Source organism: Aspergillus aculeatus (genome assembly GCF_001890905.1).
Source record: "Aspergillus aculeatus ATCC 16872 unplaced genomic scaffold ASPACscaffold_3, whole genome shotgun sequence".
Lineage (NCBI taxonomy): Eukaryota > Fungi > Ascomycota > Eurotiomycetes > Eurotiales > Aspergillaceae > Aspergillus > Aspergillus aculeatus.
In genome coordinates this window covers 408,460-435,080 of record NW_017962978.1, presented here as the reverse complement: position 1 = coordinate 435,080, position 26,621 = coordinate 408,460, and the positions used below count along the sequence as shown (strand labels likewise).

Here is a 26,621-nt window from a genome sequence, read left to right as displayed (position 1 = left end):
ATTTTGATTCTCGGTTTCTTTCCTATTTCCTTGGGATGATGTGGTGAAGAAAGAATTGATTCGGCACTTTTGATGACATCCCAAGCTTCGACCTTTCTTACTCGGTTCGTTCTCATACCTGAAATGATGATTTCACCCTCGAACACGACACAGCATACCTCCCAATCACGACTTATTTGAACCGACATCCCTCTCACCGATCACTCCCTTCGGACCTTTTCCTTTGTTTGTTTTGAACGAGGCCCCCTCAGGATGAATCTTATCTGCATCCGAGGGACTTTCCTCCCCCGATGATACCTCGCCGTCCGGCAATTTCCTTTTCGAAGACTTTTTCCTATTTTCCTTTACCGTCTTTAATTATCCTCCCGGTTCCCTGTACAATCCCGAGGGAGTGTCACACTGCTCGCCGTACGAAGTATATATCGATGTACGGCTTCGTCTTGCCAGACGATAATTTTTGTTGTGCGCGGCAGCCTCGTCGACACGGCGCTGACTTGATCTGGATGAAGCATTCAGAGTCAGACTAATAAGTGATTGACCCAGGCTGCCAGTGCAGCTGTACATAGATGAAGCGTTGGTCGGCTATTGGCCCGGCTATTAATGGAGGGGGGAGTTAAAGATTAGAGACAGATTTCCTTTGTTGGAATGAAGAAACGAATTACTTCTACATGGGTTTTGAGTAGTACGGAGTAGATAGAGAGAGTAGATACCTGAGGACCCAGGTGTTCAGTCGGGGCTTTATACTAGGGTGGAACTAAAGCCTGAGGCATCCACAAGCGGGGCGGTGATCTCTTTGACTCGGAGATGCCGCCTCCGCTCCGCTCCTCTCTTTCTTTTGCTCCTGCTCACAACTAGGTTACCGACTCAGCCAAAGCCCAACCACTCTCGGCGGAGTCAATGCACCGACCGCAATGGATATCGACGACATTCTCGCCTCCGTGGACCGCCACGACCCGACCACCCCGGAGTCCACGGCGCTGGACCACCAATTGCTGACGCGGTTCTGGGTGGCCGAGCGCGGCGTCTCGGAGCTGCTTCCCTGGCCGGGGCCCTTGATGGACCGCATGATGGACCGCGTTCGACGACAGGTAATTCTGCCTTCCACACAATCCCTCCCCCTTCCCCTCCAGACTTGACCTTGTATCTAGTACACTAGTACACAAACCCATTGACAATCCCAAAATTCTAGATCGAAACAATCGAAGACCTAGCCGCAACCTCCGCCGACCCCCTCCCCAGCACCACCACAAACCTCCAAACCACCCCCACCAACACAACCCTGAACCTCACCCTCTCAATCCTCCAAACCGACCTCTCCCGCACCCAATACACCCTCCGCAGCCTCCTCCGCCAGCGTCTCTCCAAACTCACAAAACACAGCATGCACTACCTCCTCCGCATCTCCCCCCCCACCACCCAGCAAACCCAATCCCAATCCCAAACGGCAGAACCCGACCTCCGCCCGGAAGACTCCATCCCCAGCGTGGGCCAAGAAACCCCGCACCCGCCTCTCTCGGCCCCGGAGGTGAGATTCCTGGTGGCGCATCAGCACCTCCTGGCCAAGCACTACGGGGACGCTTTCCTGGGGTCGTTCCCGCCGCAGCTGCGCCGGTTGGATGATAATGCCGGCGGGACGAGTATGGTGCAGGGGCCGGAGCTGCGGGAGGTGGTGTTTGTGCGGTGTTTGGTGGAGGAGGTGCGGGTGGTGGTGCCGCCGGGGGATGGGGTGGAGGAGGTGGTGGTGGGCGGGACGGCCATGCGGATGGGGGATGTTTGGGCGGTAAGGTGGGAGGGGGTGAGGGATGCGTGGGGCAGGGGGGAGGTGGAGGTTCTTTAGTTTTTGGTCTCTGAGGTTCTTTGGTTTTGAGGGTTGGGATGTGAGATGGGGCCAAGGAGGAGGAGGAGGAGGAGGAGGAGGAGGAGGAGGAGGAGGAGGTCAGGATGAGCTTCTTTGTATGTTGGACTGTTGGCAAGGTTTGGGCTCGGGATATGGTTGTATACCAATGTGCATGGGGCATGGTGCATGGTGGCGTTGCGAGCTTCTTTTCGTTGATTGTTGTTATGTTTCCCGATGATACCTACTGCATACATCGCTTCTACATTTACTGCATACGACAGTGTATACTGCACTGCACAAGTGACAGACTTCACTTCAAATGTCTGACCATTCTTGGACCGAACAATTCTTAAGGCTCAGGCTCAGGCTCAGGCTCAATCCCACCACGCCTACAACCTGCAAACTAAACCCAGAAAATGCATTAAACAAAAGCAGAACCCCCTGCCGGTGGAAATGCAACAAGACAGAAAAAAGTCTATATGGTTCGCCTTTGCGCCCTCAACGCTAAGCTCAAGACCCATTTCGTTCCCTGCTCTCAATTCGCTTCGATGGCGATAGCTAAAACCCACAAAAAGAAGGGGAAAAAAACCAACATTCAAAGATCATTCCAATCATGCGACGTATCCGTACGTGGGAGGATCTTCCTCAACACGCTCCAAATACTCGCGGTCAATCAAGCTCTCGATGCGCTTCTTGATCATGTTGACATCGGGCACAAACCGCGCAGACAGCTGACTCAGGACTTCCGTCATGAGGTTGGAATGGGTCAAGGATTTGCGTTGCCTGTCCCAAAAGATTAGCACCACCTTTATGGAATAATGACATGAGATGCAGTGAAAACTTACTTCATGATCCGCACAATAGCGGCCTCGATGCTGGCGCCACGCTCTTCGCTCATCTTCTTCTCCGTCTCCTTCCGCTGATCCTGACTCTCGACCTTGTTGGCACTGCCGCTCACGACGCCGATGCGGACCTTCAAGAATGGGCTCTGGAAGTCGTTGTTAAAGAAGAACTTGTCCGTGGGTTTGACATCTCTGCTCATCGGCTCTTTGCGCAGGACCCGGGTCTTCTGCGCCACCGCAAGTGCTTGTAGGTTGCGAATGAGGTCATGGTCGGAAATCCGCGTGCGCTCTTTGATATCGGTGTAGGTCAAGAATTCGCCAGTAGGCACATCGTTAAACAAGAGCAAGATGACCATGGCGTATGTGGAAACGTTGAGCTCGTGCCTTTGAATCTTGCCGTTCGATCGCGGGAACTCTAGACGGATATCCGCAGTGCCCATGGTGGGCTGCCATGAGAGCTTGCGACCGCTGTGTTTGCCCAAGTAATACTGCTCGAAGCTCTGTTTGACGCTCTCTACTTCTTTCGGGTAGATGCAGCCCAGTTGCACGTTATCACGGGTGGCGTTGGCCATGATCTCCATGGGCCACATAGTGCTAGTGAGGACGTTGATGTCCAGGTCGATGCGCTTCGTGTTGGGGTCACCAGTCTTCTTGGCGTGCTCTTTGTAGCTGGCCGTCAGATCCTCCGAGATCGTCATGTCCTTGAACATCGCTTCCAAGCGCTGTGTGAACTGATTTCCAACCTCCAGTTTCATCTTCGAGATCATCTGCCGCTCCGCGTCCATACTTACCGAACGCTTCATGAGCAGACGGCGGGAAAGATGTTTCTTGTAGTACGCCTCGAACATGTCTTTGTCTTTGACATAGCGAAGCAGCGTGATGCCGTTGTCCAGCAACGAGTCAACCTCTGTTTCTGTTTTCCCCTTGATGCCCTTCTTCAGATTCTCATCGAAGAACAGAGACAGGTACTCCGAGCTGCGCGATTCCGAGTTGATGAATTCCGAAAAACTGGTAGTAATCGCACTCTGCATGACATGGTCCGATTGGAACGAGTCCTCCCAGATGTTATCGAACTTCTTCTTCAGACCCAGAATGTCGTCCACCCATTTGATAGCGGCAGCCGTCTGCTGGTTGACCGGTTTCTCCTTCTCGGCCGGCTTCTTTGCCTTTTCGCCTTTGTCTGCCGATTTCTTAGGCTCTGCCGGTGTTTGTGCCAATTCAACTGCCCCAGCATTGATCTCCTTGCCCAATTCAACGATGCGCTTCTGGACCGCCGTTGTGAGAGGGGTCTTCTTCGGATCGACTCGTGCGCTCAGCACATAGATACTTCGCAAGCTATCCAGGCGATCATTGTCGAGCATCTGCCGGACCCCCGTGCCTTCCAGATTGACCACCTCCGCGATATTATTCTCGATCAGTTCTCGATCCAGAACCTCCTTGATCTTCGGCGCGGTGGATGATGCGAGGGTGTAGATGCACCGCTCCGTCTCTTCGGCGAGGCGGTCTGTGGCAACCTTACAGAATGTCGCGGCATCGCCCGTCTCCAGCAAGCGTCGTCCTTCCGCCTGGTAGAACCTTTTGCTTGCGTCCAGGAACGCCGGCTCGAATATGGTCAGGTAGAGCTTCGACGACTCCTCCTCGGTGATTGTCTCGTATAGTCCTTCCAGCATGGTGACGCAATGGCGGATCAATGGGCGGTCGATGATCTGCCCGGACCGTTCGAGCTGGATCATGAAAAGGATGGTCGACTCGAGCACATCCACTACCGTCGTCTTGGCATCCGATCGGATGGGCGACCGTAATACATGGTCTCGGAATAGTGCCATTGCTGCCGCGTAAATCGACGGCTTGCGGTGGTCAGTCGACATGACTCGATCCTAGAGCCCAGAAAGGTCAGCCACCGATAGTCGAGCCTTCCGTCCTATCTCAATGGTTGGAACATACCATATACATGAGCACGTCCGTAATCATACCCATGCACAGCTGATGGTCTTCAAAGGCCTCCCTCATGGCGGCCAGAAACCTCTCCCCGGCCTCCCGACGCTCATTGGCCTGATCTTGGACCTCCGCAAGCTCCTTCGCGAGCAGCAGGCTGGACGAGATTGCCGCCGTCACCCGGGTCTTGACCTCGTCTTCGAGCCAGTCTTGTTCCAGTTTCTTGATCCGTTCGTAGAGATCCTCCCCGCGCATCATCAAGACGATGTTATAGGAGTTACGATACAGTTGCTCGAAAGAGAGGTTGGAGGCGTCTTTGGTGTGGATCTTCTTCAACGAGGTCGAGAGATCGGCCCAATTCGTCTCAAAATCGTCGCCTTTGTTCGCTGTGAGGCCCTATATTTCTTCCAGTCAGCGAAGAGGTCGGGTGGGTATAGCTGGGGATTGACGGTTGTGGCCGCGGAGTCGGTCGTTGATCGCCACCTGCTACTGATCACTTGTGCCGCGCGAGAGATAACTCTTGACATGAGATAATAGACGACAGAGATAATCAAGAGGAAAATAATAATCAAAAACATGTAAACTCACCCTCCGCGGAGCGCGAATCCGCTGTCGTGCTCTCATGGCCATCTCAATTTTACTGACGTTGTATACTCGGGCGTTGGCATGCGCGGGGCAAAGCTCCGGCGTGGATAAGATTTGGATAAGATTCCGAGAGGGGACAGAGTGAGTGCAGTGCCTTAAGGGAACGGAGAAAAGTAGCTAGCGAGAGTGGCGAGAGGGGATTATCCAGATGCCCAAGCAAGCGCTGGACAAGAACAAGGGTATAGTCAAAGCAAGTTAACACATCAAGGTGATTTCCGAGCAACTTAAGCTCGAGGGGAATGAGATATGAGAATGGATTGATAGTATTGTCCACTAGTAAAGTAAGTCAAGTAAAGTAAAGTAACGAGCAGGGGAAACCGAGACCCGCCGAGGGCCTGGAAGAACTTATCTCCGATGTAAACTCCGCGGCGCGGAAACTCCGTCATTCTCTCGCTTTCTACAACTAGGAGGTTATTCACTCCAATCTTTTTTTCTTCGATTGTCCTTCACTTGATCTACACCACCTCCCTTCTAAAACCTCCTAGAACCAAACATACAACAATGCGCTCAATTCAATCCCTCTCCCACGGCCTTCGCGCCCTCACCCAGCGCTCCCTCTCCCGCGCAGCAACCATCTCCAACGCCAGCGCCAGCGTCAGCGCCAGCGCCACTTTTCTCACACCCGCATCCTCATTTTCATCCATATCAGCATCAGCATCATCGCGCACATTCACCCACCTCACTCCTCCCTCCCCACTCACAACCACAAAAATCCCAAGAACCACAACTAAAACCACTGAACTCCTCTCCGCGCGCCACAAATCCACCACCACCAGCCAACCCGATCCTACCCCCACCCCCGCTACCACCGAGGAGAGCAACACCAACACCCTCACCGACCGCCACTCCACGGCCGCCACCGACGCGGCGCACGCGGAGCAGAACCGCCTCCGCCGCGAGCAGGAGCCCGCCTACCAGATCACCTTCACCTGCAAGCCGTGCGGCGGGCGGTCGTCGCACCGCATGTCCAAGCACGGCTACCACCGCGGCACCGTGCTGATCCAGTGCCCCACCTGCAGCAATCGGCACGTCATCGCCGACCACCTAAACATCTTCTTCGACGAGAAGAGCACCCTCGAGGATATCCTGGCGCGCCAGGGGGACAAGCTGATGCGCGGGTACACCAATGGGGATATGGAGTTCTGGGAGAATGGGGAGGTGAAGGAGGCGGAGGCTGCGGATGGAAAGAACAAGGGTGAGGCTGGGCAGGCGCAGGGTCGGATTGCTTGATTTTTCCGGGCTGAGGTTGTGCTGTATGATTCGAATGAAAGCAGAAAAAAAAACCGGGGTTGTGAAATTCTGCTGGAGGTATTCCGCAAAGCGTGGTGCTAGAGGCGTTTTGGATCCTTGTCTGTCATGGACGTTTTTTTGGTTGGCTACTTGCTTCTGTGGATAAAATCTTAGGGGAGGTTCAGGTGTAATGACACTCTGCTCTACATATTTACTTAGGGCTGGACTCTGACAATAATGGAAGTGAAGAAGAAAAAGAAAATCATGTAATATAATATACTAGAACGAAATCTCCTATCCTCTCCGTCAACGCCGTGGACTTTTTATATGACAGCTCCAGAAGATGAGAAAAAGGAAACAATTCGCAGAACAAATCACCCACCCCTCTTACCAACCACGTCTCTTGCCACGGTGCTCGGCTCCTCGTTCCTTGCGCTTCTCGCGCTTGCGGTCGTTCCTCCTCCTCTTGTCCTTCTCGTATCTCTCGGGTTCGGCGACCGCCTCGATGCGTCGCTTAACGCGTCTGCCTTCACGGCGCTCCTTGATTGCGTCCTGGACTTCGCCCATCTGCTTCACGAACTCGGTGGTACCGAGCTTCTTCTGCAGAATATCGAGCACTTCGTGGCAGTTGGCCACCAGGGATTTGTACAACTCGCGGAACGCCTCGTCCGAGGAGCGGGGCGCCGGGATGGTGTTGTCCGTCATGTGCTGGAGAGGGAGCAGGATGACCGCGAGAGATCCGCTGAGCTGGTCAACCTCGAGATGGCGGCACAGCGAAGCGAGAAGACCGATGGCAGCGGTCTTGGGAACCAAGGACTCCGCCCGTGTGGTGATGAGTTCTCGGCGGAGAATGGAAGACGTCTGCTCGAAGATATACCGAATGGCAGGCTTCGACTTGGGGGAGGACTCCTGCTGGGCTCCCTCCTCGTCATCTTCGTGCTCGCTGTCACTAGCGTCCGACTCTGCGTCCTTGCCACCCGACCGCGTGAACTCCAGCCCGTTATGAGCGCAGCAGCGACCCAGGAAGATAAGGTTGCGAACGGATTGCATGGCAAGCTCCTCGCTGACTGCCGGGGTGTGGAGACAGCGCAAGCTGGCACGGATCAGCTGCAACATAGCATCTTTGTCGAGGGACAACCCCGTGGAACCAGCCAGCGGGATTGACGCGTAGCCATTGGTGGCGTTGAAGCGTGCCAGATCCGCGAACCATGTGCCAACCAGATTTGAGGCGCAGGTCTTGACCCAGGCGTGGGTGTAGAAGAGACTCTCGCGGACGGCCGCCCAGATCGGCGCACGCTCCGGGGAAAGCGCCATAGCGGGGACCGTCTTGCAGAGCTTCGAGAAAAGCTGAAGAGCGAAGTACAGGGTCTGCCAATTCTCATTATCGTCGGCTTTGAGGACTGGCTGCATGATGGACGGCAAGATATCCAGAACGAATCGAGCCTCCTTGTCTTTCTCCGTCGCCTCGACTTCGAAGAAGATTCTCATGGCCTGTAGGCCAGTGCTGTTCAAGAGCATGTTTTCCGTCTGTTCCAGCCACGAGTGTAGAGGCGTAAGCATAGTCTTCATCTGTTCCCTATCGGCCCGGGAGTACAACTCGCCCAGTAGGTGACCAGCCATCTCCCTGCACTCAGGCGCATCGTCATTCGACATCACAATGACAATGGGCAGGAAAAACGTGCTGACAATGTCTTGAGCCAGCTCATCGCCCGTCTTAGACAGCAACAAGTGAATGGCCTCCATGACTGATTGGCGCCCTTCTTGGTGCTTATATTCCAGGTTCTTGGCCAAGAAACTAAGCTGTTTGGTCCATCTGTTCTTGGCTTGCGGGTACTCAATCAAGAAGTGGACGTACGTGCCCCGTGCTAAATCACGAGCGGCGCGGGTCTGGTTGGTGACCATCATGGTAGCGATGCTATCGGCCAGTTCATACATTTCAGGCACCACAAACTTGCGAGACATCACTGCACGGACGAAGTTGAAGGCTATACCTTGACGGTCAGGCTCCTCAATATCTGAGATGAGACGTTGGAGGAGATAGGCAAGGTGACCGTCCCTGATCTTGGTGCTTTTCCGTTCTCGCAGCATGGCCGTAATCAGTTTCAAGGACGCTTGCGCAGCCTCCGTATTGGTGCTCGGTGCCTCCTTAACGACCTTGACAGCTTCTGTGATATACACATGATGGTTGGCATCAATTTCCGGAATCGGAAGCTTGATGATTGTCGACAACAAGCGGAGAGCTGATGTCTTGACTTCCTCATGTGCCTGGACAAGTGAGTCGCCGATGACAGGAATAAACCCAGCCAGGTTTCCGGGCGTGAGCAAGGAATTGTACTTATTCAAGACAGTACGCAGGACATCGAGAGAGAAGCGCGTCAACTTGTAAAGATAAGAAGTCGTGCTTCCTTTCTTGTCGCTTCGCTTGTGGAATTTGAGGTCGATCAACAGATTTTCTTCCTGTGCCGATTTGACAGTCTTGTTCTCCGCTTGGGTGGGTCCTTTGTACGTCTCCTTGATAATTTCGTAGCAGAACATCAGGATATCGCGACTTTCGACTCCAGGGTTCCTCAGAAGACCCACGCCAATTCGGCGCAGTAGCTCGTCGACTTTCCTGACAATATTGGAGTTGAGCTTCTCCAGAAGAAGCGATTGCAGAGGTCGGAGGAGCCTGGCAAGGTTGGGAACAGTAGCATTCTTTGCTAGGAGCTCCATCGAATCGTAGCTCTTGCTGCTCTTGACTTCGGTCATCTTACTCACATACTCTTCTGCTTCCTTCTCCTGGCCCACAGCGCCAAACGTGTCGTCCATGATGATAGAGCCCAGTTCAGTCAAGCAATCGTCCAGATCGCCCTGCTTGAACACGTCCGTCGTACCGACGAGTATAGAGTGAACAGTGAAGGAGAGCACGTGACGCTGATAGCCCTTGGTTAAAGTGGTGCGCAATTCCTTCAGGATGTATCTGAGGTAACTAGGACCCAGCAGGAGCGCAATCTCATTGAGTGTCTTCCTAGCAGTGTCTCGTGAATCCTGAGCCTTACTCTTGAGAATGCTGCAAACATCCAAAAGAATTGGGGGCAAACGGATGGCCATATCTTCCTCAGGCAGCAACTTCAAAAGCTTGATGGTCGTGACCGCAGCTGGCAAACGTAGACTCATCTGCGCCTCATCCTTGTGGTGAATGAAGTTGGTCAACTGGGGGATGAAATTAGAAGTAAGCTCGTTCGCAACCTTTGCAGCTGAGGGGATGGTTCGTGCGAGAGTAGAGGTCGGCTCTGACGTCTCAAGACCGTCCATCCCACTCTGAGCAACATCCTTGATAGCTTTATGCTGTTTCATGGCGTTGGTCAACGAGTCAGACATCTTACCAAGAAGTCTCAAAATGCTCTTCTCCAATTCCGACTTGCTTTGCATGTAGCCGCGATATCTCCGGAAGATGGCACGGAACTGGGGCCACTCCAATGATTCTGCCAGAGTGCCAATGGTATTCACAGCCTCGGCGGTCAAGTTGTGAGCCGCCTCATCGACCTCTTCGTCAAAAACAAAGTGTTCATTGAGAGGAATGAAGATGGTGCTAATGTTGGACGCCTGGAGATTACCCTTGGCTGCTTCGCCTGCCAAACGGCGCAGTGCACGCAGACGACGATGTTGTTGGATGTGCAGGACATTGTTGAAGAACGAGGCTTCTTCATCGTCACCCACAAGCAAGACATGCATGTCTTTCACGGTTGGGCGTTCAGGGTTCAGCTTGATGAAGTACCCGAGCGCAGCCACAAATTCGGCGCGGATAAGCTCTGACTTCTGGCGAACACCGGCCTGCAAAGCAGGGAACAAGATATCCGATACAAGCACTTCCATTTCGTCCTTGCCATTGGGAAGAATGGCTCGCTCCATGAATCGCTTCAGGCCGAAAGCAGCACTCGTTCGGATCGCGAGTTCTTCCTCGTCTTTGACTTGATACAACACGTTGTAGAGCAGCGGGCGCCACTGCTTAGCGTCAAGCTTATCCCACAAATTGTCGTTGATTTCTCTGAAAGCTTGCAGTCGGCGTTCGTAGTCGACTTCCAGCTTCTTTCTAGAGATAGAGTTCAAGTCTTCACAGAGACTAGCAACCTTGGTAAGATCAGAGTCGTGGGTGGCAAACGCCGTGAAGACTCTGGACAGAACCTCTCTGTTCGCATCATCCCGGAAGTAATCGAAAAGGGACGAGATAGCCTCAAAAACGGCCTTGGTGAGCTCAAGATCCTCCTGGGTGTTGAATAAGGGTAGGAAATGCTCCAGGGAGCGCAGGAGGCCGGATTTTGTTTTAGGGGAGACTCTGTCGGGGGGTTGGCGGAGAAGATAGGTCGTGATGCTGATGAGGCTGTATGTCTCCTTCGAAGATTCGACGCAAGGCGAGATGAGGGAAAGAGTCTGAACACCCGAGACGAGCAAAGTACGAGAGGGGCCACGTTTGAGGAGCTGAGCCAAATGAGACAGAATATGCTCAATATAAGGACCCAAAACCTGGGACCTAATTTCTTCCGCAGGAATATCACTCATGGTCTCGTTATCCTGAAGCGTCTTTCCGGTGGCCAGCCCAATCAAGGGATTCAAGACCTCATCCATGACGAAAGCCTTGACTTCATCTCGTGCGGAGTCGACACCAAGGATATCCACCACCTTCGTCAACAGGACATCGTTGAATTTGGTGAGATAGAATGACGATTTCGGGGAGGTAGCCCAGGTATGGAAGAGCTTGAGGAGACCGGATACACCTTGAGCGGTTTCAATGGCGAAGTCTTCCAGTCTTGAATTGATCACCTCGTCGAAAATGATGCGAACGTAAGACGACCAGTCAAACTCGAGAGACATCGCAAAGATGAGGTCGAGGCAGCGTATGCATGTGTAGCGAATATTACGCAGCACTGTCAGCTGCCGTTCTTCTTGCGAGTCTGCAGCCGACGCCGTCTGCGCTTTCTCAAGTTCTCGGCATGCTCGCACAAGACAATAAAGCACGACGTTCATAGATCTCTCCGCATAAGGGACCATTCGGTTTTGAAGTGTTTCGAAAACAGTTTCAATCATCTTCAGAAGACCCATTTGCTTCCTCGGACTAGCCAGAGATTGTTCGAAAGCTTGCTGCTCAATATGACCATCGCGGACAAGACTGACATCGCTAAGAGGACCGAATGAGACTTGCATGAAGACCTCGAATTCCTTATCGGGTAGTTGTGATAAGGTTCTCAAAATGGCCTTTCTCCGCCCCGTTTGCCCTGCCTGGCTAGAAGTTGCGCCGGCCTTCGAGATCATACGACCATACAGTACACGGAGGAGAACAGGAACGAGCTCAGGCCGGTGTGCTTCCTCGATCAAGCTATCTTCACCACCAACGCGAACGAACACAGAAAGCTCATCCCTAAAGCGGTTTTCGTCCAGGATATTCATAAGATTCTCTTGGTAGGGGACAATACTTGGTGACTTCCAGGTAAAGAGAGCTTTGAGTGCGCATTTTTGAATATCAGAGTTACCATGGCAAAGCAATCCCAAAATAGCATCATGGATCTCAGGAGCCCTGTATAGAACACGAGGATTGACAAATTGACCAAGAAGCCTGAGGAATGCCAGACGATCGAGGAAGCCCCAGGGAATGAAGTCTTCGTCCGAGGGACTCTCGTCGTCGTCACGCGAAGCCCACTGGAGAAACAGGGGCGCGATTTGACGGAATCGTTTCTCCGCAATATTGGGAATGGCGTTCAGAACACGAAGAGCATGGGTTCGGGGAGAAGCTGGTAGTGCATCCGTGAAGGTATGATCCTTGCTGTACTCGTCCTCTAGCATTGAATCGGGTTGCTCAGGGCCTTGGAAGTATTTAGCGAATATATCTTCGATCCTGGCCGCGTTGAAGCACTGGAAATACCCAGACCGGTAGTCAGGGGTTTCTTCCTCTTGCTCATTCGCGCTCGTGTCCAAAGAGCCCCGTTCGAGAAGCCACTTCATGGCAAGATCCGAAATGATTTTCTCACCCTCAGAATTCTCGCTCATTGATTTCAGGGCCTCCGCAGAATCGTCCCACAACGGAGTCATCTTCTTGGAAAAGAGTCCAAAACAGAAGTTAGGAATCAACCTAGCCATCCACCTGCGGGGAACCACCTGTGGATAAGCTAGAGCAAGCTTACGCACTTGCATTGCCAAGACTCTATGGCTATGAAGCGTCAACTGACTCTCTTCAATCTCAATAGCCAGAGAGATCATCTCAGCATCGTCGCCCAACGCTTGAACCAGTTCTCTAAGAATCTTCAAAGACAATAACCTGAGTTTCTGGGACGGACCGTTGAGATTTGTGATGAGCACATTCGCAAAGTCTTCGACAGCAGAGTCATTGAGGTCGATGTCTCCGTTCAGAGCCGAGATATAGGCCAAGGTCGCTTCGAGGAACACCGGAAGACGAGAGTACGTTGCGGCTACTGCGCTGATCTGCTTCCAGAGAGAGCGGTCGAGTTTCTCGGACTGCAAGGCAAGTTCCACATATGCCTTGAAGCCTTGGCCCAAGTAGAATTTGGTTGTCGCAGACGTATCCACATTCTTCTTGTTCTTCTTCAAGGTGCGAAGCAGATGACCGTGCAAGGTTTGTACCATATCAGGCAACAAAGTCGGTTCCGTTGACAAAGACATCGCATTCGGGAGCTTAGAATATGCGTTGACAAGGCTCAGTTCTGTAGCATTGTGTGTGGGCTTGCTTAGTGTATCCTTGACACGGGATTTCCACGTTGCAGGGCAGGTAATGTAGCCAGGCTTCGAGGCTTCTGATGTAATGCAGCCAGCCTGGTTCAGTCGCAACAAGGCCAGGCAGAGCTCATGCTCGTGCTCCTGCCACAATGTGTTGACGAATTTCTGGAAATAAGGCAGGACGACGCTATGAAATCTCTCAGGACCCCACTCCGAGAAGGTAGCACAAAACGGCAGGAAGAAGGATGAAAGTTTGTGGTTAGTCACAGCATCCATGAGTGAACGCATGTATGGCAACATCTCGTCCATTGGGGAGACTTGAAGTGCATATGCGACAGCAGTCAGAAGCTGCGGGGCAGCCTCAGCGTACGCCTCCGGCGCTTCTGCAGCCTTTTTGAGCAGACGAAGGAGGATATTATGAACAGGCTTCCAGACCTTGACTCGAGAACCCTTGCGAGTGGCAATACACTGGAATATCAGGCGACAGCATGCGTTCGCATGTTGCTTGTCGGTCTTGGAGCAGGATGATTCGATGTAAGAGCGGACGGTATCCAGGATGGGTTCATAGGTCTCGGCCGTCGTATTGTGCATTATGTTGATAAGCAGTCCGCAAGTGACGTCTAGCGCCAGACTGCTTTGTAGATCATCACCGGTGCAGATATGTTCCAGAATGCAAGTCAGGATATCAGTTCCGTTAGAGTGAATGCCATTCTTGACACCCTTGATGGCGTCGGAGAACATGGCCATGAGCCCGTCCTTGTAGATATCGACATTCTTGTCGTCACCAGCTGCTTGACGCAGATCCTCCAGTAGGAACGACACCGCACGTTGTAGGGGAGTGGGATTCTTGTAATAGACCAGACCCGCCTTGCGAATAAGGAAGGACATGGACTCGGCGGCGAATCGGGCAACATGTGTCTTTTGTCGTTCTTTGCCGAGATAGGGAGTCATGATGCCCAATAGCTGCCGGAGATCTGGGACCAAAAGTCGCGAAAGGAACTTGAAGATCCATGCCAAGCAGCTGAAGCTCCATTCGACAACTTCGACGTCAGTGTGGGTGGCTGCAACGGATGCGACGAGGGTGACGGCCGTGGCGAAGTGCTTCTCGAAGCGTACACCCAGATCTCGTGCAAATTGGGCAAGAAGAGCCAAGAGTGGCTCTATCGACAACTGATCCCTCTTCTCGATGAACTCCACCAGCAGGTTCATGATTTTGTCCTCATGGTACAGGATCTGGGCCAGACTCTCGCACAGCGGGTTGACTCGACGGGCGAATTGTACGAAATTCTCGGACAGGTTCAATTCGACCCAGTGATCGAAGGCCGAACGGAAGTAGGAGGAGGTCTCATCACCTTCTTCACCGAAGCTGGGACGGCGCACGCGATGGATGGGATCGATCTTGAGCTTTGCGACGCGCTGCGAAAACGGTTCGAATCGATGCGACTTTGTTGTCTCTGTCCCTCCCTTGACCCGCTTCACGGGCTTTGACCGCGAAGAAGACGACGCTGCTACCATCCTGACGTATGATGGTGACGAAATAAGCAGCGCCGCTGTGTATATGAAGTTACCAATATGAAATTAATGGGGACTGGTTCCATCACCGCCCCTCTCTGCCGTATAGACAAAAAAATTCATCGGTGCCGCAGCAACCTTGTTCCGGGTGCGGAGATTGTCACTTTTAGCGCCGGGGTTAACAACTGGGAAGGCTTATCACGTGGGCCGCAGTGGGCCCAAGCTCCTGCCGCTCCATTTTTGGCGATCCAGCCCAGTCTTCATTCCATTTGATTCAATTCAATCTACTGCGTACGGAAAACACACTTTTGAGTCAATATAGTCGATTGGATCCATTGCGGGATTGGAGTAACAATTGAACAAAACCACCATACTTCTACGAACTCGCATTGCGCAAATTACAGATCACAAAAGGCTGGAGTCCAAAGAACCCTGACTGAGTCCAGTGCGACTCCAATTGCGCCAGCCTCGATTCTTGCATCATAATATCGAATCGCAACATGGCTTCCAAGATGTGAGTGCGCCGGTCACCATCCTGCCGCATACCACTAAAAACGTCTTAGAGTCGTCATCGGAGGTGTCAACTGTGAGCTCCAAGACGTCTTCACCAAACTTGCGAAGCTGCATGTCAAGCAGAATTTCTCCTTCGCCATCATCGTTGGAGACCTCTTCGGGGACTGCTCGACGGAGCATGAGTTGGAGCAGATCTCGGCCCTGCTCTCAGGCAGCATCGCCGTACCCCTTCCGACATACTTCTCCCTGGGCAGCCGGCCACTTCCCACGCGAGTGATCGAGGCGATCGAGGCCAACGATGAAGTCTGCCCTAACCTGTACTTCCTGGGCCGCCGCGGCACCCTGAAGACCGCCGAGGGCATCCGCATCGTCACCCTGGGGGGCAAGCTTTCGACAGACAACCAGGCCTCCTCCGACAAGTACCAACCCAGCTACACCGAATCCGACGCCCGCACCCTCCACGGCGCGCACTCCGCCGACATCCTCATCACCAATCAATGGCCCAAGGGGATCCGCACGGGCTCCAAGGCACCCTTCCCTGAAGAAGCCGCGACGACAGCGCCCCCGGACGAAGTCCAATGCATCTCCGACCTCTGCTCGACGCTCAAACCGCGCTACCACCTCACCTCCACGCCGGACTTCTTCTTCGAGCGCGAACCCTTCTTCCACCTCCCCACCTCCGAGGACGACAACCCGGACACCAAGCCACTGACCCGCTTCATCAGCCTGGCCTCCTACCGCAAGGCCAGCAAACAGAAATGGATGTACGCCTTCACGCTGGACCCGAAAGCCGCCGTGCCGCTCACCATCCCTGCCGGCACAACCGCCTCCCCCTTCCCCGCACCCGCCCACCTCAAACGCAAGCCCCTCAACAGCCAACACGACAGCTTCCAACGCTTCGACCAGAGCCACAACCAGCACCACGAGCACCGGCCCCGCAAACGGGCCCGCAACAACCACGGCGGCCTGCCGCCCCCCGGCCCGGACCAATGCTTCTTCTGCCTCTCCAACCCCAACATCGCCACCCACCTCATCACCTCCATCGGCGAAGAGAGCTACCTCACCACCGCCAAGGGCCCACTCCCCACCGCCCGCACCTTCGCCCGGCACGACCTCAACTTCCCCGGCCACATGCTCATCATCCCCTTCACGCATACCCCGACCCTGCCCGCCATCACCGACGAATCCTCTCGCCACGCCACCTACGCCGAGATGACCCGCTACCGCACTGCGCTGCACGCCATGCTCCAGCGCCGCGCTGCCGGCGCCCTCGGCGCCGTCACCTGGGAGGTCAGCCGCGGCAACGGCATCCACGTGCACTGGCAGTTCCTGCCCGTGCCGGCGGCCCTCGTCCAGCGGGGCCTCGTCGAGGCCGCCTTCAAGGTCGAGGCCGAGAATCTCAAATACCCGCGCTTCGAAGCCCCCACCGCCACCGCGGACCCCAGCAGCGAACCCGGCGACTTCTTCCGGGTCTGGATCTGGAGTCCCTCTCCTGCTGATTCAGACAAACAAAACAACAACAACCCAGAAGAAAACCCAGAACCCAACGAAACAACTACCGGCACCGACAAAACGATCCTCCTCCCCCTCGGCCCGGAGTTCCGGTTCGATCTCCAATTCGGCCGCCGGGTCATGGCCAAGTTGATGGAGTTGGAGAAGCGAATCGACTGGCGCAAGGATGTCCAGTCGCAGGAGCAGGAAGAGGCCGATGCGGTCGCCTTTAAGGAGGCGTTCAAGGAGTTCGATTTCACCTTATAGACCAGACCAGGAAACAAAAGCTAAAGCACATTTTCTTTGGAGTCTACTAGCTGTGGTATTCTCGCGCAAGATAGAAGTGTATTCTACCGGGCGTTCACATCTCCAAAACCCAGTTAGCCAGTTTCTCTGCGGATGGGAGTTTGTCTCCGCATTTCGTTCGACTATGCCATGTGTATATGTATCAAAGGGGATTTAGGTTGGCGGTACTCTGTAGTTGGCTGACATTTATTCGATAGCTGGCCAGATGTGGGAATGGTTACGTTGACATGTATTACGGGATAGCGTAGACGGGACATGTAAGAGATAGCATGGGCCCAGGTGTCTCTATGTCTTTGGGCTTTCGACTCGACGAACCATAGAAGATCAAATATCAAGGCAGGACACAGGACAGTACGGCAGTAGCCATCCCACTTCATAAAATTGACAATCATAGATATCAAACATACATCATGCAGGATTCTGTCCCGGGCGGGCCATATCGGACCAAGTATGATACAAGGGAAGGTATATACAAGGTCATGCACGGACAAAGGGGGAGGGGAGCTTATAGTGTGGCATTCCGATGACAAGAAAGAGCAAGGGCCCTCTAATAATCAAAGAGGAATGCAAGGAGATACGCAGCGCAGGGCTGAGTCACTTTTCAGCGTGAAACTCGGCCTTGACTGCTTGCGTGGGGGAATGGGCTTGTCTAGAAATTTTCAGATATCATGGTAGTTCCTATCCTTGTATCAGGCGTTCTACCTAGATCTGTTCAGGTCATGTTGAGTTGCGTCATAATGGCTTCGACATTTAGGGTCATCGGGGATTCTTGAATTGTATTTCAAAACACAGGCGGGTATCAATCCGTAGTCATAACGAAGTTTCAAACGTCCCGGTAAGAGTTCGGCACCGGCCGCCGTCCGGTCTGCAGGAGACTCGGGGGCCTGCCCGGGTCACTAGCTTCGTGAAGAGCCGGCGCGGCAGCGAAAGACGGTGGTGAGGGAGGGGTGACCGGGGAGACACCTTGGTAAGGTACGTACTGGCTGATCGCTGGGGAAGGTTGGCGGTACGGTACGGGCCGAGGGGCATTCATGGCCGATGAGAGGGCGGGAGCCGGAGATCGTGTTCGGTCCATTGGCATATATGGAGGGAGTGGGGTTTCCGATGGCATATAATAAGGCTGCGAATGCTCCGCTGGTGCATAAGCGGGCTGCGTGGTGTAGGTTGGAGCCGGTGACATCGTATGATACCGTTCTTCATGAGGGAAGCCATGATTGTAAGGCTGCTCATCGTATGGAGAAATGGGAGGAGGCGATCTAGGGCCATTGTGATTGTACCCGTATGTGTTCTGAGCGTCGTATCCATGCGGGGCTTGTGCATTGTAGTCTTGAGGCTCGGGGTAGTGGCCAGGAATGTCTGTCCTGTCAAGGTGATGACCAGGAGTGCCCGTCCTCTCTGGGTATTGTCCGGGCGTGCCAGTTCTGGAAGGATATTGCCCAGGCGTGCCGTTTCTGGCAGGATATTGACCAGGCGTGCCGGTCCGAATCGGATATTGACCAGGAGTACCAGTTCTAACCGGGGGAGGGCCCATGTAGCCTCCACCACCCACCCCTCCTCCATTCATTCTAGGCGCAGAAGGCATCCGACGAGGCTCGCGACTGACATGGTTCATAGACTCCAACTCCACTGCCTCCACATGGGGGCCTGTATCTTCCACCCTCTTAGTCACAGCATTATCCCAGCTGGGCATGGCAGGCAATGCATCCTCGTTAAACTTCGACCCTGCAGGGCTCGTCGGGGAGTCAAAGCGAGCGACTTCCGTTCCCCGATACACGGGCGGCGGCTGCGGAGCTTGATATGGAGACTTTACTGGCATCGGGGGTGGCATAGTCCCTGGCATAGCCCCCGGCATAGCCCCCGGCATATCTGGGGGTGGGTACGGATCATCCAAGTGCTTAGCCTTGCGTTGCCTGTTTCGAGGCGACGGGCAGCACATTGAACAACATCCGCAACATCCTTTGCAGCATTGGATACCGCAGCATAGACAGTTGACAATACACGCAATGACGGACAGAACAATGAGTCCGCCGACGATGATAGCCGCAATGACAGGCCACCTAAAAACTCTGGTCAGTTTCTGGAAGTATTGTAACGAGGTTTGATATGCTGTTTTCATATAACATACTTGCAGTAAGCCTTGGACATGCAGCTATCCCAACTCGAGAATGTAGAAGAGGCAGACTTAAGATCGCTGACTATATCTCGCGCCCACAATGGGGCGGGGACCGTATCCACCGGACTCATTATGGCCCTGGCAGTCCGTGTGCTCTAACCTTGCCGCTAGTCTACAAGAACACCCCACTCTTGTTCAAGGACCGGGTGAAACGAATGTAACCGGTCAAAGTTATAAAGTGTGTTCTGTAAACGTGTGCCTGACACGTCGGATGCGATCATATAATTTGCGGCGTGATGATAACAAAAGGAGCGGTATCGACCCGGATAGCGATCGTGGGCGTCGTTTCGGAGTAATTGGGGTCGGGAATAGCAACAATGCCGAAGATTATGAATGAATGTATGCGTTGTTTATGTGTCCATCCGCTCCTTCGGTCTGGGTGCAATGAGTGACTCAGGTTGCGACTTTGCGCGATGCCGAATTTGCGCAAGGTGGAATTGAATCGTGCGTTCTAAAGGGGCACAGGATATGCAAAATCTGTATTCTCACAATGGACCGATTGATGCGACAGTGTAATAAAGACTAAATGGATGGAAAATGATCTTTGTTTCGAGTATTGTGCGTGCGCTCAAAGAGCACTCACTGCCTTCAGGGGGAAGGAGGGAAATGAACGATCAGATGTAGACTTTCAGGCACCTGCAAGGCATTGGTCCCCCTTCCAGGACTGGGAAATAGGGAGCCGAATAGAACGAACGGCGCCGCTAGGAAGTCCCTAAGCGACCGGAGGGAAGATAACTAGAAGCCAAAACGAAGGAGAAGAAGAGAAGGGAGGAGGAGGAGGAGGGGGAGGAGGAGGCAGGGAGAGGAGTAGGGTGAAGCGGAACGAAAGAGAGAAAGGAACTTCAGTTCAAAGATCGGCGTTCCATGAGTGCGGAGAGAACAACCATCAACCGATCAAACACCACAAACCTCGTATTTGCGGCCCCATCTCGCCCTTATCACTAAGTAAAGTCAACTAACTTGCACTTGAAACTGTCGCTCCCCCCCTTCCTCGGTCGCACTCCACCAGTGTCGATCGAAACGAAGGTGAAACCCCCTCATTGGCAGTCGCAGGGCCCACTGAACCTCCGTGGCATCATGTACTCAAGTACTTAGTAAATGACCATCATACTCATAGTCTACGTACCTTCCAACAACAACAAGTACTACTACTACTACAAAAAGAGATTATAACCCTGTCTTGAGCTGATCGAGTGTCTTCCGACTCGAATCAGAAACTAGGAAGTAGGATTGTGAAGCGCGGGAGAGACCCCAAGGCGAGCAATGGCAGAACTCGGCTGCCTAACCCATGGCCTGCGGTGCTCACTTGTTCTCCCCTTGAACTCCCAAACCAAGATAAGTTCCCAGAAATGGACAAGATAGGCAGCATCGGTGAATCGACAGGGCTATCTTGATTTGATTCCAGATCCACTGCGCAACACATGGTTCCTCAGGAGTTCATTTATATGCATTAGAGATGAAGCGACATTGGTGTAGGAGACATGCCACGGCGAAAAGCAGGAGGACCGTATGACACAAATAAAAATAATAGGTGCAATGGAAGGTATCGAAACGTCATGCAAACCAGGCTCCCAATAGTGACAAGAAAAAGAAAGAAAGAAAGAAACCATAGATCAACACCCCCGACAAAGTCATTAAAATACGAGTAGGGAATAGAGAATACAACACAAAGATACTCATGAGTCCCGTCACACATTTTGCTCGTAACAGCCTCTCCTCGAGTCGGTCGCGAGGTGAAGGGCGACATATTCCATAACGGCCGATCAAGAGACTCCTTGAGAATAGACATAGTGTTTCATTTCGTTGGTGGAAGGGCAAAGGCAGGTGTGATTAGACCTTGGAGGCCGGAGGAGGACCCGGCGGTGGTTGATATACACGTTCGCCACCATTGTGGTAGGCATTCTGTGGTGGTTGCAGTTCAATGCCCGTTTGCTGCTGGCCCCCGAAGTAGCCGTACTGGGGATGAGGAGAGTATTGCGGCGGCGGGGCAGGCTGGTAGTAAGGGTCTGCGTAGTACGGTTGTCCAGGCTGTTGCTGTTGCTGCGATTGCTGAAAGGTCGGCGGAGGGCCCGCGAGCCATGCGGTGCCGGGATGAGGACGAAGGCCTTGTCTGCGCCGACGGCGAGCATTGAAGCAGCTGCCAAAATAATTAGTCTTCGGACTTGTTCTTGCACAAGAAGGGAGGGGATGACATACGCGAAGAGGAAAAAGACAAGTAAAGCTACTCCAACAATGACAGCAAAGGCGATCCATCGACCCCAATCGTACCAGCTATTGCCATCGCAGACATAGCCATTATATGTCTCCCGGCTAGATAGTTGTTAGGAATTTTGCGAAAATCTTGTGTATCCATGGCGTACATCCATAAGATGCGAATGTAGCGATACCATGGTGTGTTGAGTTTACATACCAATCTCGACGTAGCAGGACACCCATGGTGGCTGAACCTCTCGATGCGAGGCGCTACTCTGGGGGAGGCGGCGGAGGATGACGTCGATCAGCAGGTGTAGAGAAATTGACGAAACGAGTGCAAGATGAGTTGAAGATGAACTGATGTCGAATCAAACGGGTTTGAGAGAGGTTTGGGCAAGCAAAGAACTTGGGCCAGGAACAATGTAAAGGGAGAGAAGAAGAGAGTGAGAAGTGAGTTGAGTGAGTGAAGAAGTTCTTCTTGGGGCGGGTACCAGAAGGCAGCAGCCAAAAGTTGAGTGAAAGGAACTGCACGGCTAGTAGGAGTAAGTGGTTTAGTCTATTGGGTAGGGCTGTGGCCTGTGGCTAAAAGAAGTGGATTCCTCCGTTTAGTGTAAGGAATTGGAACTTATCAACTGTTTTCAGGATGGCTGGGAGGGGGGGGGGGAAAGCCTTGGAGAAGTTAGAACTAGTCAGGTTCCTCCTCTTCTTGGCCTTTCTAAAATTGAAACATGAGTAAGTCAGAGATTGAATGGTAGCATCATCGACTGTGAAATTGAATCAATTCGAGTCCCATCGAGATTTTTCCTTTTCGCAAAAGCACCCTGAGTAATGAAGTCATCCGAGGTCATCGTTGCTCCCAATGACCGCCGTATAGTTACTACTGGTACTGTACCTTGTACTCCGTAGATTCAGCCACACTTCATCACCGCATGTGGGGACCAACAACTGCATAATTTTGTACAAACTAAAAGCTACAATGAAGTCCGTCTTATTCTCCTACACTAGATCCCCATCCCTCACCTTCACATTTATAATCCTTGATCTTTTCGCCCTCCTTCTCATCCCCTTCGCACCTCATTCGAAATCAATTCTGGTGCCTGCTTGCCATACCTTACTATGTCCAGTACAGTAGCATGGCATCGGATCCCTCGGATGACTGCCACCCGCAATCGACGGTCGGATGGAAACAAAGATTCCCGGTTGCATGGCAGAACAACTACAAGTCAAATCAACATCGCATCACGAGCTTACTCTCTCAAGCTTACATCTCGTGATCCGGTGCCACAGTAAATTACCCGTTCGATTCGCACTACCGTGGACGGACACCTTCAACACACTTTCCTTGAGGCTGTGCTGTCTCGGCATGATATCATCCACCGCAAGGCAGACCAGACCAGAGCAGAGACCAGAGCTCTGGGCTCCATAGCAGTATTTACGCCGATGTCCTGCAACGAATACTACTGTAGTGTCAATCAAAGTGATTAGCACTTTACAGATTATGGAAGAAGCTTTTATGCACACACAAGTGGCAGTGCAGTCAGTGATTTCACCGAGTTTGTTGGGCCCAAACGAATTGCTGGCATCTACTCCCTGTGCCATTCCAAATCCCGGTATACCGGTATAGATCTGTAGTTGACGGCCGTTCTACAACGGCGAAGAGGAAGAATTAGACCGATACAGCGACGCTCACTACATACAAGTCCATGCTTAATCTAGTGTAAGTACACATAAGCTTACTCACTCACCATCTTAATCATTATAGCTCCAATGAAAAGGGAACTACTCTAATCCAGTCAAATCTGAAGGATGACTACTCTATACTAGGTAGCCAACGAACACAACTCCAAAGAATACTAACCACCCCACCCCATTATGAATCACCCACATCCTAATCACAAGTGCCGTGCGATGACAGCGCGCAAACGGACAAGGGCCACTGGACCTTCGCTGGACCCTGTTGGTGGGGGCTAGGATTTGCTGGAAAGACATGGGAAGGGCTTGCTTAGTTCCCGTCTACGCAGCTGCAATGCCAACGCATCACTTGGTCTGTGTGCGTGCGCGTGTGTGTGTGTCTGACCTTTTTTTGTTTGGTTTGCCCTGTTGTTGTTTCTTTCCTTCCCCCCTCCCTAAATTCCCCTCGATCAACATTCTCTCTAATGTTCTGAATAAGAAGAATGTCATGCCCTTCAATCAACAAGTGCCGATGTTTTCAGTTGTTGCAGTGTGCCTGGCGCAGTGAAGTGCGCGACTGACGGCGCTCTCTACGTCTTTCCCTTCTATACTTGAATCAAACCGAGGCGCATCACCAGATTCTACATCTTATACGCATCATACACAATCTCCACCTCGGATCCCTTTCTGGATCTGGGGTGGGCCGGTCACCGCACCAGTCTTCTCGATCGATGGTTTGCTCGCTTCGATATAATGATAGATTACATGCAAGATATGCGGTAACAACTCCAAAGACTATCTCATTAACATAACATCCATGAAACAGAAAGCTTCGCTAGAATTCGAACAATGTGCCTGGCTCACAAAAAACGTTCACATCGTTACAACTAGGCCGCCAGCCGTGAACAACGGCTGCAGTCTACGATCTCCAATCTCGCGTACGAAATGAAGAATAGAAGGGCGATGAGGGTCCGATTACTCGGTCGTTTCCCTCGGGTGCCATCCTCAGATCAGTCACCTCTACCGGCTGGCACGGGCGATTAACCAATGCAGAACTGCATCGAGGTTGGTTTCTTCTTTTGCGCTGATACCATAACAGCTCACCTCCCGGTGGGTAATGGATTTCAAGTCCATCGCTTCGATCAGATCATCCACCGACAACTTATTGGGGAGATCCGATTTGTTCCCCAGCACGAGGAGGGGGATCCCATCGAGCGTGGACTTTTTCATCAGGTCATGCAGCTCTTCCGTTGCGACTGGCAGAGCGGCGCGATCTGCCGCATCCACAATGTAACTAAATGGTGAGAGTCAGTGACGTCCATCGCCTGACGTTGACGTCCAGGAGAGAAGGATGCTTTACACGATCGCATTAACGCCTCGACAATACCGCTCCCACATCGGTCGGAATCGCGGCTGGCCCCCCAGATCCCAGCTGCACTGAATATTAGCCACAACACTGACGACTTATGCAATAGCTCGATACCAGAGCAGGGTACCCACCACTTCAAAGTCACATGTCCTTTTTGGACACGCTTTGTGTTGAACCCAATGGTGGGGATCGAACTACCAGTGTACATCAGCGATCGGTTGACTCTGCGCCATCTTTGAGCCAGGCCTGATGCGGTCGGACTTACTCTACAGTGAACTCCCCGCCCTGTGAAGGTGATTAGCGATAGTTTCGGCTGGATCATGATGGCCAAGACATACCGCAAGAACACGCAACAAAGAAGACTTTCCTGCATTTTGGAGCCCAATCATGGTGACATCCATCTCCGTTGCCCTACAGAGGCATCATATACAAGCGATCTTAGCAAATCATCCTATGCCTTCTCGGCGGGGAACGGGCCGCAGGATGGAGGGACCATCTCCGGGGAGAAAACGATTTACTTATTCGGGGATTTTGGGAAGGGGGGGGCGGCGACGGCCCACTTACCAGAACATCCTCAGAAGCCAGTCATAGATCGTTCGAAAGATACCCGCCATATTGGTAGTGAGAAATTGAGAAGGAAAAGTGGTGGTCGGAATTTCCTAATATGTTGTGTTGCAAAAAGAGCAAGTGGAAAACTGCAGCTTGGCTCGGCTGGTGGGCGATCGACAACCGGGGTGTGGGCGGTGATATCGAGTTTCCAAGGACACACGGACGCTGTGTACGGTGTGCTAAGGTGCTGGGACACCGTGGGGTGGGGATTGCCGTTCGAAGGGAGAGCCGCCGTGTTCCAACAAAACAGAGGAGAAGAAGAAGAAGAAGAAGAAGGAGTAGGAAGGTAGAAATCTGTCGCAGCGAGCAAAAGAACTGTAAGGATATGAAGACGAGAAGAGAACGGCGTAGAAGAGCAACAACCTGTGACCTGGAGATGCAAGTCGGGATTTCGCCAGACTGCGGCAGATTGTTATTGTCGTAGTTATTATTGTTGTAAAGGGTCAAGGCTGGTGGGAAAAGAAGAAAGTAAAATTCACTAAGCACCGATAAAGGCGGCAAATTTCCAAGTTTTTTGGACAAGCCTCAAGGCGGGTGTAGTGACAGAGGGAAGTAATCAAAATAATTTCTTCTTCTGAAGCCTTATTCTTTTTTCTTTCCCGCTTGGTGGTGAGACCGAGCAGCGTTGATGGATGGATCGATCTACTAAGTACGAGTATGTGCACGCATGACCGTTCGCTCTTGCGCCTGCACCGCCGCCGCCGCCGCGGAGAAGAAGAGGGAGGGTGAAGGAGGGAGGGGAACGCCTACTAGTCAGTGCTCTCTCCAGTGCAGGCAGTACAGTACGTAGTAGTGAACTAAGGTAAGGTAGTCCTGGTCCTGACCAGTCAGTCAGTCAGTCCCCTGTCAGGTCTGTGTCTGTGTCTGTGCCTGTGTCAAGTCTGTCAGAACTCTGCTCGAATGCTCAGAGCAGTATGACGGCCTATCTTCCAGTCGCAGCGCTTTTCTCCCTTCAAAAGAGTTGATCGGTGAAGATGAACGACATTCCGACTAACCATAAGCTGTAAGTTACCGTTAACCTAACTTTAAGCAGACTGATAAGTCTGCGATTAGTTAGTGAGGCCGGTCAGTGACTAAGAAGTAGCCAGCGTGGAAAATGTATCCAAAGGAATGACGGCAATTCCCGGGAGCATGAGTTAAGATTAAACAGATTAATGAGACAATGGCCGGTCACCCTGTTCGCTCATGTCGGCGACGGGCTCCTCGTACTCGGTATAATTGTCGCCAACAGGACCAAGACTGACTGTACAGTACGAAGTCAGTCTCAAATCATCCCTTTGACTTGTCACTCTGACTGTTCGAAAAACCCAGGAGACAAACTACTCCATCAGCGCAGGAGAACTGGGAACATCCAGCAGGCTGGCGTCCACTTAGACTCGACCTCGAATCGATAGTTCCATACTAAAACCACCATCAATGACGACGGAGGATGGGTCCGCCGCCGCCATTGATTGTGGATTGATTGATTGGCATTGATTGATTGTCTGGCTATGAAGAGGCCCCGCCCGGGCCCGGCATGCTCTTTGCCTTGTTGCCTAAGGTGGTAAGGCGGAACTTCTGTCCCGTGCGTTAGTTAGTCCCGTGATGCGA

At 52.6% G+C, this 26,621-nt stretch overlaps 8 protein-coding genes across 8 annotated transcripts; 3 read left to right on the top strand and 5 right to left on the bottom strand.

The window, feature by feature from the left end:
- Nucleotides 1-911: 911 nt before the first annotated feature.
- sld5 (putative GINS DNA replication complex subunit Sld5) lies at nucleotides 912-1,837 on the top strand (the record flags this gene model as incomplete). The annotated part of the gene is made up of 2 exons (XM_020206127.2): nucleotides 912-1,088; nucleotides 1,190-1,837. 2 exons carry the CDS (start codon nucleotides 912-914, stop codon nucleotides 1,835-1,837), a joined length of 825 nt encoding a protein of 274 aa, XP_020059056.1.
- A 323-nt stretch (nucleotides 1,838-2,160) lies between these two features.
- On the bottom strand, nucleotides 2,161-5,284 carry ASPACDRAFT_75829 (cullin family protein). Its single transcript, XM_020204556.1, has 4 exons — nucleotides 5,203-5,284; nucleotides 4,624-5,010; nucleotides 2,683-4,556; nucleotides 2,161-2,620 (listed from the first exon to the last, which is right to left on the bottom strand). The coding sequence occupies exons 1-4, from the start codon at nucleotides 5,242-5,244 to the stop codon at nucleotides 2,449-2,451; spliced, it is 2,475 nt and encodes an 824-aa protein (XP_020059055.1). The 5' UTR covers nucleotides 5,245-5,284; the 3' UTR covers nucleotides 2,161-2,448.
- Nucleotides 5,285-6,090: 806 nt separating this feature from the next.
- ASPACDRAFT_9689 (DNL-type zinc finger protein) lies at nucleotides 6,091-6,477 on the top strand (the record flags this gene model as incomplete). Its single annotated transcript, XM_020206135.1, has 1 exon — nucleotides 6,091-6,477. A coding segment is annotated over one exon (387 nt), but the record flags the coding sequence as incomplete, so codon positions are not given.
- A 399-nt stretch (nucleotides 6,478-6,876) lies between these two features.
- ASPACDRAFT_40027 (putative HEAT repeat protein (DRIM)) lies at nucleotides 6,877-14,709 on the bottom strand (the record flags this gene model as incomplete). Its single annotated transcript, XM_020200690.1, has 1 exon — nucleotides 6,877-14,709. One exon carries the CDS (start codon nucleotides 14,707-14,709, stop codon nucleotides 6,877-6,879), a length of 7,833 nt encoding a protein of 2,610 aa, XP_020059053.1.
- A 497-nt stretch (nucleotides 14,710-15,206) lies between these two features.
- On the top strand, nucleotides 15,207-16,977 carry ASPACDRAFT_40026 (CwfJ domain protein; the record flags this gene model as incomplete). The annotated part of the gene is made up of 2 exons (XM_020200689.1): nucleotides 15,207-15,220; nucleotides 15,270-16,977. The coding sequence occupies 2 exons, from the start codon at nucleotides 15,207-15,209 to the stop codon at nucleotides 16,975-16,977; spliced, it is 1,722 nt and encodes a 573-aa protein (XP_020059052.1).
- Nucleotides 16,978-17,516: 539 nt separating this feature from the next.
- ASPACDRAFT_75828 (uncharacterized protein) lies at nucleotides 17,517-19,438 on the bottom strand. The gene is made up of 2 exons (XM_020204555.1): nucleotides 19,142-19,438; nucleotides 17,517-19,073 (listed from the first exon to the last, which is right to left on the bottom strand). The coding sequence occupies exons 1-2, from the start codon at nucleotides 19,258-19,260 to the stop codon at nucleotides 17,840-17,842; spliced, it is 1,353 nt and encodes a 450-aa protein (XP_020059051.1). The 5' UTR covers nucleotides 19,261-19,438; the 3' UTR covers nucleotides 17,517-17,839.
- Nucleotides 19,439-21,019: 1,581 nt separating this feature from the next.
- ASPACDRAFT_40024 (resistance to Congo red protein) lies at nucleotides 21,020-21,625 on the bottom strand (the record flags this gene model as incomplete). Its single annotated transcript, XM_020200688.1, has 3 exons — nucleotides 21,020-21,326; nucleotides 21,386-21,499; nucleotides 21,600-21,625. 3 exons carry the CDS (start codon nucleotides 21,623-21,625, stop codon nucleotides 21,020-21,022), a joined length of 447 nt encoding a protein of 148 aa, XP_020059050.1.
- Nucleotides 21,626-24,073: 2,448 nt separating this feature from the next.
- On the bottom strand, nucleotides 24,074-25,342 carry ASPACDRAFT_1878970 (ADP-ribosylation factor-like protein; the record flags this gene model as incomplete). The annotated part of the gene is made up of 6 exons (XM_020198149.1): nucleotides 24,987-25,342; nucleotides 24,761-24,833; nucleotides 24,688-24,707; nucleotides 24,554-24,616; nucleotides 24,414-24,485; nucleotides 24,074-24,347 (listed from the first exon to the last, which is right to left on the bottom strand). Exons 1-6 carry the CDS (start codon nucleotides 25,034-25,036, stop codon nucleotides 24,074-24,076), a joined length of 552 nt encoding a protein of 183 aa, XP_020059049.1. The 5' UTR covers nucleotides 25,037-25,342.
- Nucleotides 25,343-26,621: the final 1,279 nt, after the last annotated feature.